This window comes from Lontra canadensis, unplaced genomic scaffold (genome assembly GCF_010015895.1).
Source record: "Lontra canadensis isolate GAN:19392208 unplaced genomic scaffold, GSC_riverotter_1.0 scaffold13, whole genome shotgun sequence".
Taxonomy (NCBI): domain Eukaryota; kingdom Metazoa; phylum Chordata; class Mammalia; order Carnivora; family Mustelidae; genus Lontra; species Lontra canadensis.
The window spans coordinates 321,201-335,293 of NW_022631007.1; the positions used below are offsets into that span (position 1 = coordinate 321,201).

Consider the following 14,093-nt stretch of genomic DNA (forward strand, 5'->3'; position numbering starts at 1 on the left):
CCTGGGTGGCTTCGTTGGTTAAGCATCCAACTCTTGGTTCCAGCTCAGGTCATGATCTCAGGTCATGAGGACAGGCTCCATGATCAGCACAAAGTCTGCTTAAGATTCTCTCTCTCCCTCTGCCCCTCCCCAAGCATGCACTCTAAAATAAAATAATCTTTAAAAAAAATTCTAGGTGTTCTGGTGAATTTCTATTAGTAGAACTGTTTGATCACTGGATATATTTCTACAGAATTTTTAAAAATGGCTCAGAGATCAAAACACTGTATTTATCTGGAAGCAAATTCTGTTTTTTAAAAATAGTTTTAGTTGATGTTTTTCCTTCTCTCTGTATAGCAGCATTTTTAGTAATATTCAATCTCCTGCCCCAGTTGAAGACTGGAGATCTTAAAAATATATCCTTCATTCAACAAATATTTGAGTGCCTCTATCTGATAGGCAGAATTCTAAGATGACCCTTATCCTTTGTACAATTCCATCCCCTTTTTAAATTTTTTTTTAATTTTTAAATGTTATTTATTTATTTAAAGATTTTATTTATTTATCTGACAGAGATCACAAGCAGGCAGAGAGGCAGGCAGAGAGAGGGGGAAGCAGGCTCCCCACTGAGCAGAGAGCCCGACGCGGGGCTCGATCCCAGGACCCTGGGATCATGACCTGAGCCAAAGGCAGAGGCTTTAACCCACTGAGCCATCCAGGCGCCCCAAATGTTATTTATTTTTTGACAGAGATCTCAAGTAGGCAGAGAGGCAGGCAAGAGCGAGAGGGGGAAGCAATCTCTCCACCAAACAGAGAGCCTGACATGGGGCTCGATCCCAGGACCCTGAGATCATGATCTGAGTGGAAAGCAGGGGCTTAACCCACTGAGCCACCCAGGTGCCCCTAATTCCATCCCCTTTAAAGAGAACTTGTGACCATGATGAGCTTTCACTCCCATGATCAAGTTGCTTTAAGACAAAGGGATTTTGCAGATATGATTAATGTTACTAATCTTGAGTTGATTAAAAAAAAGGAGATTATCTGAGTGGTCAGACTTAATCACTTGAGCTCTTTAAATCTGGGTCTAGAGGTCTCAAACAGAGGAAGTCATGGATTCAAACTCAGACATGTACTGCTGACCTGAAAGAAAACCAACAGGACTGCTGTGAACTGCCTCTGGAAGCCATAGAGCATGAACCTACAGACAGCCTTTTGTAAATGAGTAGTTGCAGCTAACAGCCGGGAAGAAAATGGGGACTTCAGTACCACAATCATAAGGAACGAAATCCTGCCCACAACTTTAATGACTGTGGAGGGGGATCCAGATAAGAACAAGCAATACCTTGACTTCAGTCTTCTGACACCATGAGCAGAGAACTTGGCCACACCCTACCTAGACTTCTGACCTATGGAACTGAGTTAATAAATACTGTTCTAAGTTGATGAATTTGGGCAATTTCTTAGGCATCAGTAAACATGCCTCATATATGCCAGAAACTGTTCTAGTAGCACTGGGGTTACAGCAATGAACAAACTCAAGATAAAATACCTCACTGCACAAAGCTATATTGGAGGGAAAAGACAGTAAAAAAACATATAAGTAGGGGTGCCTGGGTGGCTCAGATGGTTAAGTGTCTGCCTTTGGCTCAGGGCACGATCTCAGGGTCCTGGGATGGAGCCCAGTGCTGGGCTTCCTGCTCAGCAAGGAGCCTGCTTCTCTGTCTCCTCCATGCTCCTGCTCCCGCCACCCCCCCACTATCTGTATCTCTCAAAATAAATAAATAAAATCTTAAAAAAAAAACCCAACCATATAATTAATATGTATGGTATGTTAAAGTGATAGTGATAAGTGCTAAGGGAAAAAAATAGTGAAAGATCAGAGTAGATAGTTGGAATTTAAATAGGGTAAATGTCTAGAAAATGCGTTACTGAGCAAATGGCTTTTACATAAAGATATGGAGGGGAATATGGGGAAAGAGATTCTGAGATAAAGGGACGAGTAAGTGAAAAGGTTATTAGGTACCAGGATCTGGCATTAAAAAAAAAAATAAAGAAAGGAAGCTAATTTGGTAGGAACAGAATGAGGAAGGCCAAGAGTAGGAGGAGATCAAGCTAGAGTTAACTGGGGGAAGAGAAGCTGCTGAAAAACAGATCATACAGGATTTTGCATATTACAGTAAGAAATTCAGCTTTTATAGGTTAAGGAGAGGGCTAACATGATCTAACTTCCACTTTAAATGGATCACTTTGGCTAATGTGTTCAAAAAAGACTAAAGAGAGAGATAGGATAGAAACACAGAGACCAGTTTAGAAGGTATTCCAACAATCCAGGCAAGAGATGATGGTGGCTTTGATCAGAATGGTGGCAAGAGGTCAGATCCTCGGATATACTCTGAAGGAAGAGCTGAAAGGATTTCCTGACATATGAGATGGAGGGATGCAAGATAAAGAGAAGAGTTAAGAAACACACCACGTTTTTGGGCTGATAAACTCTGAGTATAGAACTGTTATTACTGAGATAGGGAAGATTGCACAAGGTTTTATGGAGAATACCACTTAGTTTTAGATAAGTTCTTTGAATGGAGAATTCTTCATATTCAATAATATACTGCCATACCAAAATACCTTATAAAGTAATTGAAAACAATTTAAACTACAGCATTTAAACTACATTCCATTTAAACTACAACAGTTTAAAAAAATAAGTACACTTGGCAAATTGGCCAAACTAACCTATAGTGAGATGGGACAGAGGCTAAACAATGGAAATTACAATCTGAGGTGTATGCGATCTTCTGAGAGCCAAAAACTATTTTGTGTTTAAGAAACTGTCTTAAAGAAAAGTGCTAATGAAGCAACAAAAGCAAGGTCTTTAAGGAGGTGGTTGTACCACTGCTGCTGTGGCCTCACAGTGTCTTGCTGCCACCCAGACTCGCCACACTCTTGGGTCGCTGCTCAGTCTACCCGCCCGGAGTATCTAACATCCCATGTGCTATGTCACTTCATGCACGGTGCACACATCTCAAACATCCACCCAATATCTGGGTGCTGCGTAAGGGGAGTGCCTGACTGATGCCGCTGGCACGGGACAGCAGCCACTACTTTGATATGGCCTTCTTGCTTCTTGAGCTGCCTGTAGCCATTTCTGTCAGGGACCACTGAAATTTTCCTATTAAAAAAAAATGTGGTTGGCACCCCCACAATTAAGTAACAATAATTAAAACTTTGCCTAACCTGAACAAATTTGTTGGTAAAGTATGTTAGAAGAAAAGGAAAAAATAACTAGCTATTAACTGCTGGTGGGCTCTCCAGCTTTTAGGAGATGGACTACATTTATAAGATGTGGACTTTTTGGGACGCCTGGTGGCTCAGTTAGTTAAGCCGCTGCCTTCAGCTCCGGTCATGATCCCAGGGTCCCAGGATCGAGTCCCACATCGGGCTCCTTGCTTGGCAGGGAACCTGCTTCTCTGCCTGCCACTCTGCCTGCTTGTGGGCGTGCTCTCTCTCTCTTGCTCTCTCTCACAAATAAATAAATAAAATCTTTAAAAAAAAAAAAAAAAAGTAAAATTTGCCTTTAAAAAAAAACCAACAAAACCTAGACTATAGAGATGTTTGGTAGAATCTATGCATTTATGTGGCCTTATGACAAAGAAAGGAAGAATTAAAACCTTCTAAAAGAATTTTAATCCCTTGCCATAAAGAATTAAAAGGACGGAGAGTTTTCTTAGAGGCTACTTACGCTTTACAGATGATGGAGTGCTGAACCTCAAACTCCAAGTTAGTAATAACAGGGCAGGTGTACACTCTGGTGGCTGAAATATCTGGCGAATTTTCTTCTCCAGGAACAGGTTCGGTCTTCCAAGTTTTATTCAACTTTTCCATGTCCTCTTTCAGCTGGTCTAAGCACTGACTTAAAAATTCATGAGCATCCTAAGAAGGCACAATATCTTTAATCATAAGATCAAAACATTTCCTATCACAATGATAGCTTGCTAACACTGTGACTTATACAACTAAAGCACTTGGAGGTCAGTACCATATGTGAAAAAGGTCAGATTTACTCTAACAATCTGGGGGTACATATTTTGTGAATAAGACTAAATGACACTGCACCTGGTGAATCACCTAATTTTACCTCTGAAACTAAGAATGCACTATATTATTGTATAGTGTTGTATGTTGTATTACACACACAACACATAGTGTCTTATTACAAAGACAACACTATATGTTAACTGAACTGAATTTAAAGAAACATTAAAAAAAAGAATGACAGATTTTATATTCTTAACTACCAGTTGGATTAGCATGAATGAATAAATGAATCACTCCTTTAAGATAAAGTATTTTTTTTCTAAAATAGCCTTTGTAGCTAAAAGAGCCTAAGCTCCTATTATGGCAAACGAGATTTGTATTTTCCAAATATGATAAAATACACAGAAGAGTCTTATTAACCCTTAACGTTAAGTCCTCAGTTCTTTCAACCTGTGATGAACACACGTACACAAATCTCATTTTAAAATGGAAATTAGATAATACACTGGTATCATTTCAATTTCCCTTATCTCGAAAATGTTTAAAAACAATTAGTACTCACATTCTGCATATAACCAGAGAATCTCTCTGCCGTAGCGGAAATGGCATTTTTAACCTTCTTGAGTAAATCTTTTTTGGTCTCTGAATTACAGATATCTTTTTTAACAAGCAAGTGTGCAAAGCGTCTGTTAAAAGAAGAGACAAGTTTGGTGTTATTTTACAGAAGTTTGGTTAGCATATTTTAAAGACTGTTAGCAATGGCACATAAAACTTTTCAGTGTCTATAACTCTGCTACTCCATAATCAATAAGGTAAAAGGTTACTTAATAAGAATGTAACAATTACCTGATAAGTGCATTGAGTGGAATTTTCTTCCATGGGATACCTTGCTTAAGCAAGTCATTTGCAAATGATTGAAGTGAAAAAAGAGATTGTAAGATAGCATTCATATAGCAGGTATTTCCCAAATTGGAGAAGCTGAAAATGAAAAAATAGTACTGTTGAAGATTACAGTAGTTCCTGTCATATGTTCATTAAAGTAGGGGGTTCTCCAGTACAGCACACATCAGAATCACATGGAGAGCTTGTTAAAATACATATCACTCGGCCCCAAATAGAAACTGTAGATCTAGACAGAGAGAGTGCAAAACTGTGCATTTCTAACAGGACTCCAGTTGATACTGATGCTGTTGGTCTGGGGACCATACTTTGAGAACCACTGGATTGTAAGATTATAATAAGGAAAATTATACATTTTCAAATGAATGCTAAAAATAACTGGGGACTTATCCAAAGAGCTATTTGTTCTTGTTTATAATTTTAATTTTTTCCCTGAGATATAACTTAACTCATTTATCTTTTGTATATCCCCAGAAGTAGAACAGCTGGGTCACAGGATATATGTGTTTAGGTTTAATGGGTATTGCTAAACACTTTTCTAAAGCAAACTTTTAAAAAAACTTTTATTTATTTAAAAATATTCCCTTGGGGCACCTGGGTGGCTCAGTGGGTTAAAGCCTCTGCCTTCGGCTTGGGTCATGATCCCAGGGTCCTGGGATCGAGCCCCGCATCAGGCTCTCTGCTCTGCAGGGAGCCTGCTTCCTCCTCTCTCTCTGCCTGCCTCTCTGCCTACTTGTAATCTCTGTCTGTCAAATAAATAAATAAAATCTTAAAAAAAAAAATCCCAAACTCTCAAAAAAGTTGCTCAAGAATATTCTTTATCCATATTCACCAACAGTTAATCTTCTGTACTATACACTTTACCATTTAATGCACCTCTCCCTGTATTCCTCCTGAACCACATGAAAGTAAGTTACATAGATCACAACCCTTCAACCCTAAATACTTCACGGTGTATTTCACAAGAACAAGAAGATTCTCTTATATAATCAAAGCAAAGTTAGCAGCTTTATAAAATTTAATGCTGATATGCTCTTATCTAACATACATTGACATTTGTGAAGAATACAACCTCCCCCACCCCACCACTGGTTTTTAATGGACTGTTCCTCATGTTGGGTTTGCTATTTCTTCATGAAGAGATTCAGTTCAGGCTGGAAAAGCACGTAGTGACACAGTGATACTGTGTCCTTCCAAGGGTATCACACTCAGAGGTACATGATATTCCTGTGCTGATCACTGGCGATGTCAATTTTGAATACCCTGGAAAACTTCCACTTCAGACTATGAGAAAGTATCAGGGTCTGGAATTATCCTACTATCATGGACAATGAAAAAAAAACAGTGGACAAAACACTGAACAACAGGCAGCACCACGACTGTGATCCTTAAGAGAAGGGAAACAAACAACGTGCGTACATCCATTATGCAGGGTTTCTGGCTGCAGGCAATTTGTGAACTCTGTCCAGGGAGGGGGAACCCAAACAGAGCCTAGAAATCATGCTGTACTGAGTTGAAAGAAACTGGAGTTTGATAGGCTGAGGCTGCTAAGATTTCTGGGACAGAGTATCTGAGAGGAGGGAGCTGTACAAAGAACTCCAGAAATACGCAGTCTTCTGAGTATTCGGCTGAATACCAGCCTGTGCATGCTTGCGGTAAAACCCCATGACACCAGTGAAGAACTTCAAGAAAAAGAATGATTACTGGGAAGCTATTAGCAGAATAATTCCCAGAGCTCATGCAGGACCCAAAATTGTTTGAGTTCCCACCAGAGTGGAGAGACTTAGGTGAACTCATAGGACGTTACTAGAAATCCCAGAGGAGCCATGATTTAGAAAAGGAATTAAATTAGTCTTAGAATAAAGTCCTCTCTAGATTTGACACTAAAGAGCTTAAACACGTGTCTCAGAATAATCAAACCCAACTGCAGATATTAAAACAGCTACTATAAATATGCTTCAGGTGATGACAGGTACAAAGGAAAACACTAAACCTTTAAAGGAAAGAAACAGAAGATACAAAAGAGCCCCAAATTAATTTTAGAGATGGAAAACACAACAGATGAAAATATTATTGAAAGAGATTACCAGCAGATCAAACACTGAAGAAAATACCAGTGAACTTGGGGACACAGCAACTTAAAATATAAAAAGTGAAGTATCTATATATTTTATGTAATACACAAAATTCAGATTAAAATATTATAATTCAAACACATAAAATATTACATATTACACTTTAACATATTCCATTTTATATATTTGAAAGTTTATACATATAAGCAAACATGTATTTTATTATTTTTTTTCATAAAAAACAAAAGATAGAATGCTATATAGTGTATACTCTTTAGTGACTTTTTAAATTAAACACATACTTTGTTATTTTCAGGTTCCTTTTTTAAAATTATAGCCATCTTAGTGAGTGTAAAATGGTATCTCATTTTGGCTTTGAGTTCATATACCTTCTTCAACTTTTTATACTTTCTTTTTCAGAGCTGCACAATTTTCCCTTGTTTCTAGAAATCTGCCCATTTCATCCAGTTATCTAATTTGGTGGTGAAATCATAGTATTGTCTTAAAATCCTTCTTATTTTGGTGGTAATATACTAACTTCTGTTTCTGATTTTAGTTATGTGAATATTCTATCAGTTTAGATAAAGGTTTGTTGATCTTTTCAAAGAATCAACTTTGTTGATTTTTGTACTTCTCTTGTATTTCTAATCCCTATTTTATTTCTCTCTAATCTTCCTTCTGATAACTTTTGGGTTTAATTTGGTCTTCTTGTTCTACTTCCTTAAGGTATAAAGTTAGGTTACTGATTTGAGGTCATTTTTTAAAAATCATGATAAAATACACATAAAATTTACCATTTAACCATTTTTATAAAAAAATTTTTTAAGCAAACTCTATGCTGAATAGGGCTCAAACTCATGACCCAGAGATCACGAGTCACATGCATGCCCTACTGAATGAGCCAGCCAGGCGCTCCACTATTTTAAGGTACACAGTTTCAGATACATCAAGTACACTCACAATATTGTACAGCTATCACCACTATCAACCTCCAGAACTGTTCCATTTTCTGGAATTGAAAATCTGTACCCAATTAACAATAATTCCCTATTGCCCTCTCCTTGGCAATCACCACTCTACTTTCTGACTCCATGAATCTGACTATTCTAAGTAATTCATGTACGTGAAATCATACAGTTTTTGTCCTTTGGTGACCAGCTTATTTCACTTAGCCTGTCTTTAAGTTTCATCCATATTGTACCATGTGTCAGAATTCTTTCCTGTTTAAAGCTAAACAGTGGGCACCTCGGTGGCTCAGTCAGTTGAGTGTCTGCCTTTGGCTTAGGTTGTGATCCCAGCGTCCTGGAATCGAGTCCCGAATCAGGATCCTTGCTGGTCAGGAAGCCTGCTTCTCCCTCTGCCTCTGCTGCTTCCCCTGCTTGTGTTCTCTCTCTTTCAAATAAATAATTGAAATTTTTTTTAAAAAACTGGTTAAATAAAGCTAAATAGTATTCCCTTACATGCATAAAACACATTTAGTTTATTTACTCATGCACTGGACACTTGGGCTGCCTTCACCTTTAGGTGAGACATGGATGTATAAATATCTGTTTAAGTCACTGCTCTCAGTTCTTTTGGATATATACCCAGAAACAGACTTGCTGGATCGTATGGTCATTCTACTTTTAATTCTTTGAGGAACTGCTATACTATTTTCCATATCAGCTGCACCATTTTACATTCCCACCAGCAAAGTCTAAGGGTTCTATCTTCTTCACAGCCTCACCAACATTTCTTTTTTAATGTAGGTGTTTCCTACTATTGATATCCCTCTGAGCACTGCTTCTGCTGCATCCCATCAATTCTGGCATGCCGCTAGAGTTTTCATTCATCTCTAAATATTTTTAAATTTCCCTTGTGATTTCTTCTTTGACATTACTGGTTAAGAGTGTGTTACTTAATTTCTACGTATTTCCAGTTTTCCATCTGTAACTGATTTCCAGCTTCATTTTATTGTGGTTCAAAAGATACTTTAGATGATTTCAAACCTTTAAAATTGAAACTTATTTTGTGGCCTAACATATGGTCTCTCCTAGAGAATGTTTCATGTCCATTTGAGAAGAATGTGTATTGTGTTGTTGCGGGGTGGAGTGTTCTATATATATCCGTAAGATCTAGGAAATTTAGAGTGTTGCTGAAATCCTATATTTTCTTTTCTCTACCTCTCCCCACTGCTTGCATGTGCATGCATTTAAGTCTCTCTAAAAAAAAATAGAGCTCAGAGAAAAGAAACAGGTAAGCAGAGAATAAAGTGAAATAGTTTCACTGCAAATTTTATGTTATTATCTGCTAAGACATTAAGCATATATATTATAATGGATAAGCCAAACTGGAAGATGTCACTCATTCAAGTAAAAAGATAACCCTAAAGCTGGTACAAAAACAGTAATTTGAGTAATACTGAAAACAAGCTGATAGTTTGAGGAGAGCAATTTGGTAATAAAACATTTTAAAGTGCCTTCCTTTAATCTAAACGAAAATACACTTCCAAGAATTTATCCTATAGAAAAGTTTCAATAAATTTTAAAAAGATATGTATATGAGAATGTTCATTCTAGCCTGGATTGTAAAGGGAAATCTAAATGCGTACTAACATGGTTGAAGGTTATGTATTAATATATGAGGAAGGGGGCACCTGGGTGGCTCAGTTTTTAGGCGTCTGCCTTTGGCTCAGGTCGTGATCCCAGGGTCCTGGGACTGAGCCCTGCATTGGGCTCCCTGCTCAATGGGAAGCCGGCTTCTCCCTCTCCCACCCCCGCAGCTTCTGTTCCCTCTTGCTGTGTCTCTGTCAAATAAATAAAATCTTAAAAAAAAATACACACACACACACACAGAAAAACACACACACGGGTGTGTGTGTGTGTGTGTGTGTGTGTGTGTATATATATATATGTATATATACATATATATATACACACACACATACCCCCATGATTAATGTGGAGTGATAAAATTAGGGAAGAGAGAATAGAGCAAAGTGGTTAAGAATGCAAGTGGAGGGGAGCCTAGGTGGCTCAGTCAGTTGAACATTCAGCTTTTTTTTTTTTTTGGCTCAGTCATGATTGACTGATCTCAGGGTATGAAATCAAGCTCTGTGCCAGGCTCTGGACTCAGTGTGGAGTCTGTTTGAGATTCCCTCTTTCCCTTTCCCTCTGCTCCTCCCCCTGCTCATGCATGTCCACTCTTTCTTTCTTTAAAAATAAATAAATAAAATCTTAAAAAAAAAAATAAAAAGAATGCAAGTGAAGTCCAACTGACTAGATTTACTACTGCTGTATCACTGACTGTATCACCTTGAGAAAGTTAACTTTTCTAAGCCTTGGTTACTTCATTTGTGAAAGCAGATTTTTGATACATCTAGCTCACAGTGGGGCTGTGAGGATTTAAAGAAAAAAAATCTATTTAAACACTTATCACACAGTATTTGTTATATAACAAACACTTCAGGTAAGACTGCTACTATTATTATTAGTTATTAATTATGATCTCTTTATGTATTTAATAAAATTTTAGCATGAAGGGGATGGGGAGGTTATACATAAAATAGTGTTGAAGTATCTCAGGAGTATGACAAAGTGTATGTGATTGGAGAATACGCCTTTTCTACTTAATGATTAGTACGGTCTATACAAGCACTTTTTTTCGAAGTTCAAAAATTGGAGACTAGATAATGGAGTTATCATTACTTATGGTGTGATGAATCTTTAATAAGTGAGTGCATATTTGAGAACTATAATTAATATGACTCCTTTCATCATTAAAAAAAAAAAGATTTTATTTATTTATTTGACAGACAGAGATTATAAGTAGGCAGTGAGGCAGGCAGAGAGAGGAGGAAGAAGGCTCCCTGCTGAGCAGAGAGCCTGATGCGGGGCTTGATCCCAGGACCCTGAGATCATGACCTGAGCTGAAGGCAGAGGTTTTAACCCACTGAGCCACCCAGGCGCCCCTCCTTTAATCATTTTTTTGACATCAAGCAGAACATACTTCAGTTAATGACTTAATAAAAAGAAGGCAAACTATAAAGAATTTACCTACCCCTGCAGTTGCTGCTGTTGGTGAGAGGAAAGGGGCACTCTTGGTTTGTTCCAGCCAGTGTAATCCTGGTTACACCTCAGTTTTTTAACAGAAAGAGGAGCTGGTTGAGGAAGAAATCCCAAACTTCTTTTGGCAGAGGGAGTTTGGCTTGAAACATTAGTCCTATAAAAAAGAACAGATAGTGCATAAGCAAAACAATTTTGCATGCTATTTTTTCCCCTAGCAGATTCAGAGAAGTCAGTATCTGGGAAAAAAAAAATTCTAAACTTGAAGAAATATCAGTAATAATGGTCACCTCCGGAAAAACTCCCCAAGTGTAAATTAGCAAGTCTGTCAATAGACAGCTGAAAAGGCATATGATACGATACCTACTTAACCTATCATTATTCATGACTTGAGAAAAACTATAATATAGTTTTACTTTGCTATTTACTTTTATTCACTTAATGGATGTGATACATCGGTTTTCCTAGTCTTAAAAACATTAGGCAGTTATTTTTTTCCTATCACAAATAACGACACAAAAATACTCTTTTACATCATCTCCTGGAGAACTTCCTTTAGTTTATATGCTTAGAAGTGAAAATGTGAGGAATAAGCATTTTTAATTTTTACTTTTCTGAGACCTTGTGATTGTTTTCCAAAAACGCTGTACCAATTTTCATTTCCACTAACAGTGAACTGTCATTTCACATGGTATCCATTAATGAGTGAAACTGATCTCACTGTTGTTGTATTTCGCATATTCCTGATTACTGCTGAAGTTGAACGTATTTTTACAACTGTTTGTTATTCTCTGAACTGCTTCTTTGTACCCTTAGTTTTATATTGGGTTCTTAATGATTTGTAGTTTTCCATGTATTTCATATTCTAATCCTTTGTCTATTATATGTTCTAAGGTTTTTTGTTTTTTTTTTAAAGATTTTTATTTATTTGACAGAGAGCTCAAGCAGGGGGAGTGGCAGGCAGAGGAAAAGGGAGAAGCAGGCTCCTTTGCTGAGCAGGGAGCAGGCTGTGGGGCTTGATCCCAGGACACTGGCATCACAATCTGAGCTGAAGGCAACGCTTATCTGACTAAGCCACGCAGGAGCCCTGTATATGTTTTAAGTTTTAAGCCTTTACACAGTTTTTAATCAATCTTTTATGTTTTTTTTTCTTTCAGAATTCAGTTTTTACTGGTTGTTCTGAAGAGCAGTAGACATTTCAATTTGTACACAATTCTTAGTGTATGTACCAAAAATCTAAAAAATCATGTAGTTGTTAATTATTTTCTAAAATTTCTTCCAGTGACCTTCCAGCTTAAAATTTAAAGGCACATTTTCCTTAATCAAATACCAATTTATGATAATTAATACCTGATAATTTTTCTTACCAAGTACCAATACCTTCAAAAGTTGACATGCTGTTACACTGTTAAGTCCCACTAATTTGCAATTTAATATCATATACTCTACATACTCAAATTTTCAATCTTGCACAGCACATTAACAAGGTTACTAGGAAAACTGGACTGCCAGGACCAAGATGTTACAGAGTGTACAAAATTCTGACACGGGGAGCCAGGATCAAGAAGTGGTTTTCTTTAGGAAAAAATTCTACCAAAAACATGGGGAAAGAGTAATTTATTTAAAATGTTCATGACCTATTAAATGCATGACTGACTCCAAACTGCCATTTAGTATGCTTGGTATTATGGGTTAGAAAAAGTATCCCATCTAGGGAATGTTAAGCTGATACCCAAGACAATCAAAGCCTCCCATATTTGATATCCCACTACTCTCTGGCTGTACCAAGAAACAATTAGCAAATAATTTAACCTCTTAAAAAAAATTACACTTAAAAAAATGGGATGTGGTGGGATTTCCTCCTTAAATCTGTTTCTAGAGCTACTAAAAAACTTGCAGTTATAATATAATTGATAAAAATCTTTCTCTAGATTATACAAGAAGGGAGAAAGGGACCACTGATAAGACATGGTTTATGGTTATTAATCAGATGTGGCTTTCTCTCCTGCTTCATCTGAGGCTGGACGCTCCTCATTTTTAGCTTCTCCATTTTCTTTCTTTTTAAAAAAGCTTTTAATTATTTATTTGAGAGAGAGAGAGAGATAGAGAGAGCGCACCCAAGCAGAGGGAGCTACAAAGAGGGAGAAGGAGGACCCCCACTGAGCAGGGAGCCCAACATAGGGCTCAATCCCAGAACCCTGGGCTCACAAACAGAGCCAAAGGCGATGTTTAACTAAATGAGCCACCTAGAGGCCCCAGTTTCTGTTTTCTGCAGGTAAGTCTTTTGTTTACTGGTTAGCCACTTTAGCCTGTTTCACTTTGCTCCCCTTTTCTCCCTTTGTTTCAACTTTTTTTTTGTCTGAAGGTTTATCCTTTCCTACTGCCTTTTTCTGGCTTTGTTTAGCAGGTTTCCCCTCCTCTGCTGCCTCCTTGGCACCTCCCACCACAGAGATGACCTCCCTCTTGGGCATCCTGGTGGCAGGCCACAGCGCAACTAGAGCCTCTTTGCAAAGCTGGGCTGCCTGGCCACTGCCCTATGGTTTCAATTTTTGTGTCTTAAGAATTAATTTTATAATTCTGTAATGTAAAGTCACAGAATATTTTCCTCTAGAAGTTTTTTTTTTTTTTAAGATTTTTATTTATTTATTTGACAGAGAGCACAAGCAGGGAGCGGGAGAGGGAGAAACAGGCTCCCTGCTGGTAGGGAGCCCAATGCAGGACTTGATTCCAGGATCATAAGCTGAACCAAAGGCAGACACTTAACTGAACAACCCAGGAGCCCCTCTCCTAAAACTTTTAAGTCTCATCCTCCTCCTACTTAAGTCTTTAATCTCCTTAGACTTTCTTTTTTTAAGATTTTATTTGTAAGTAATCTCTACGCTCAATGCATGTCTGGTACTCACAAATCCAAGATTAAGGGTCACATGCTCTACTGACTGAACCAGCTAGGTGCCCTTACCCTAAAGTTTATCATTAGCTTTCTATTAGTTTTATCTCTTACTGTGCATTACTACACACCGCAAGGTGTATTTGCTTCCATCTTTTTTCATCTTTATATTGT

The 14,093-nt window shown here is 37.7% G+C and overlaps 1 protein-coding gene across 4 annotated transcripts in view; it reads right to left on the minus strand.

The window, feature by feature from the left end:
- USP37 (ubiquitin specific peptidase 37) overlaps positions 1 to 14,093 on the minus strand; it is a 79,301-nt gene that overhangs the window by 32,791 nt on the left and 32,417 nt on the right. For all 4 annotated transcript variants that reach the window (XM_032857211.1, XM_032857210.1, XM_032857208.1 and 1 more), the window contains 4 exons: positions 11,028 to 11,189; positions 4,861 to 4,992; positions 4,577 to 4,700; positions 3,719 to 3,909 (listed from right to left, as the gene is read on the minus strand). In XM_032857211.1, coding sequence (XP_032713102.1) covers positions 3,719 to 3,909; positions 4,577 to 4,700; positions 4,861 to 4,992; positions 11,028 to 11,189 — 609 coding nt within the window. The remainder of the gene's footprint in view (positions 1 to 3,718; positions 3,910 to 4,576; positions 4,701 to 4,860; positions 4,993 to 11,027; positions 11,190 to 14,093) is intronic.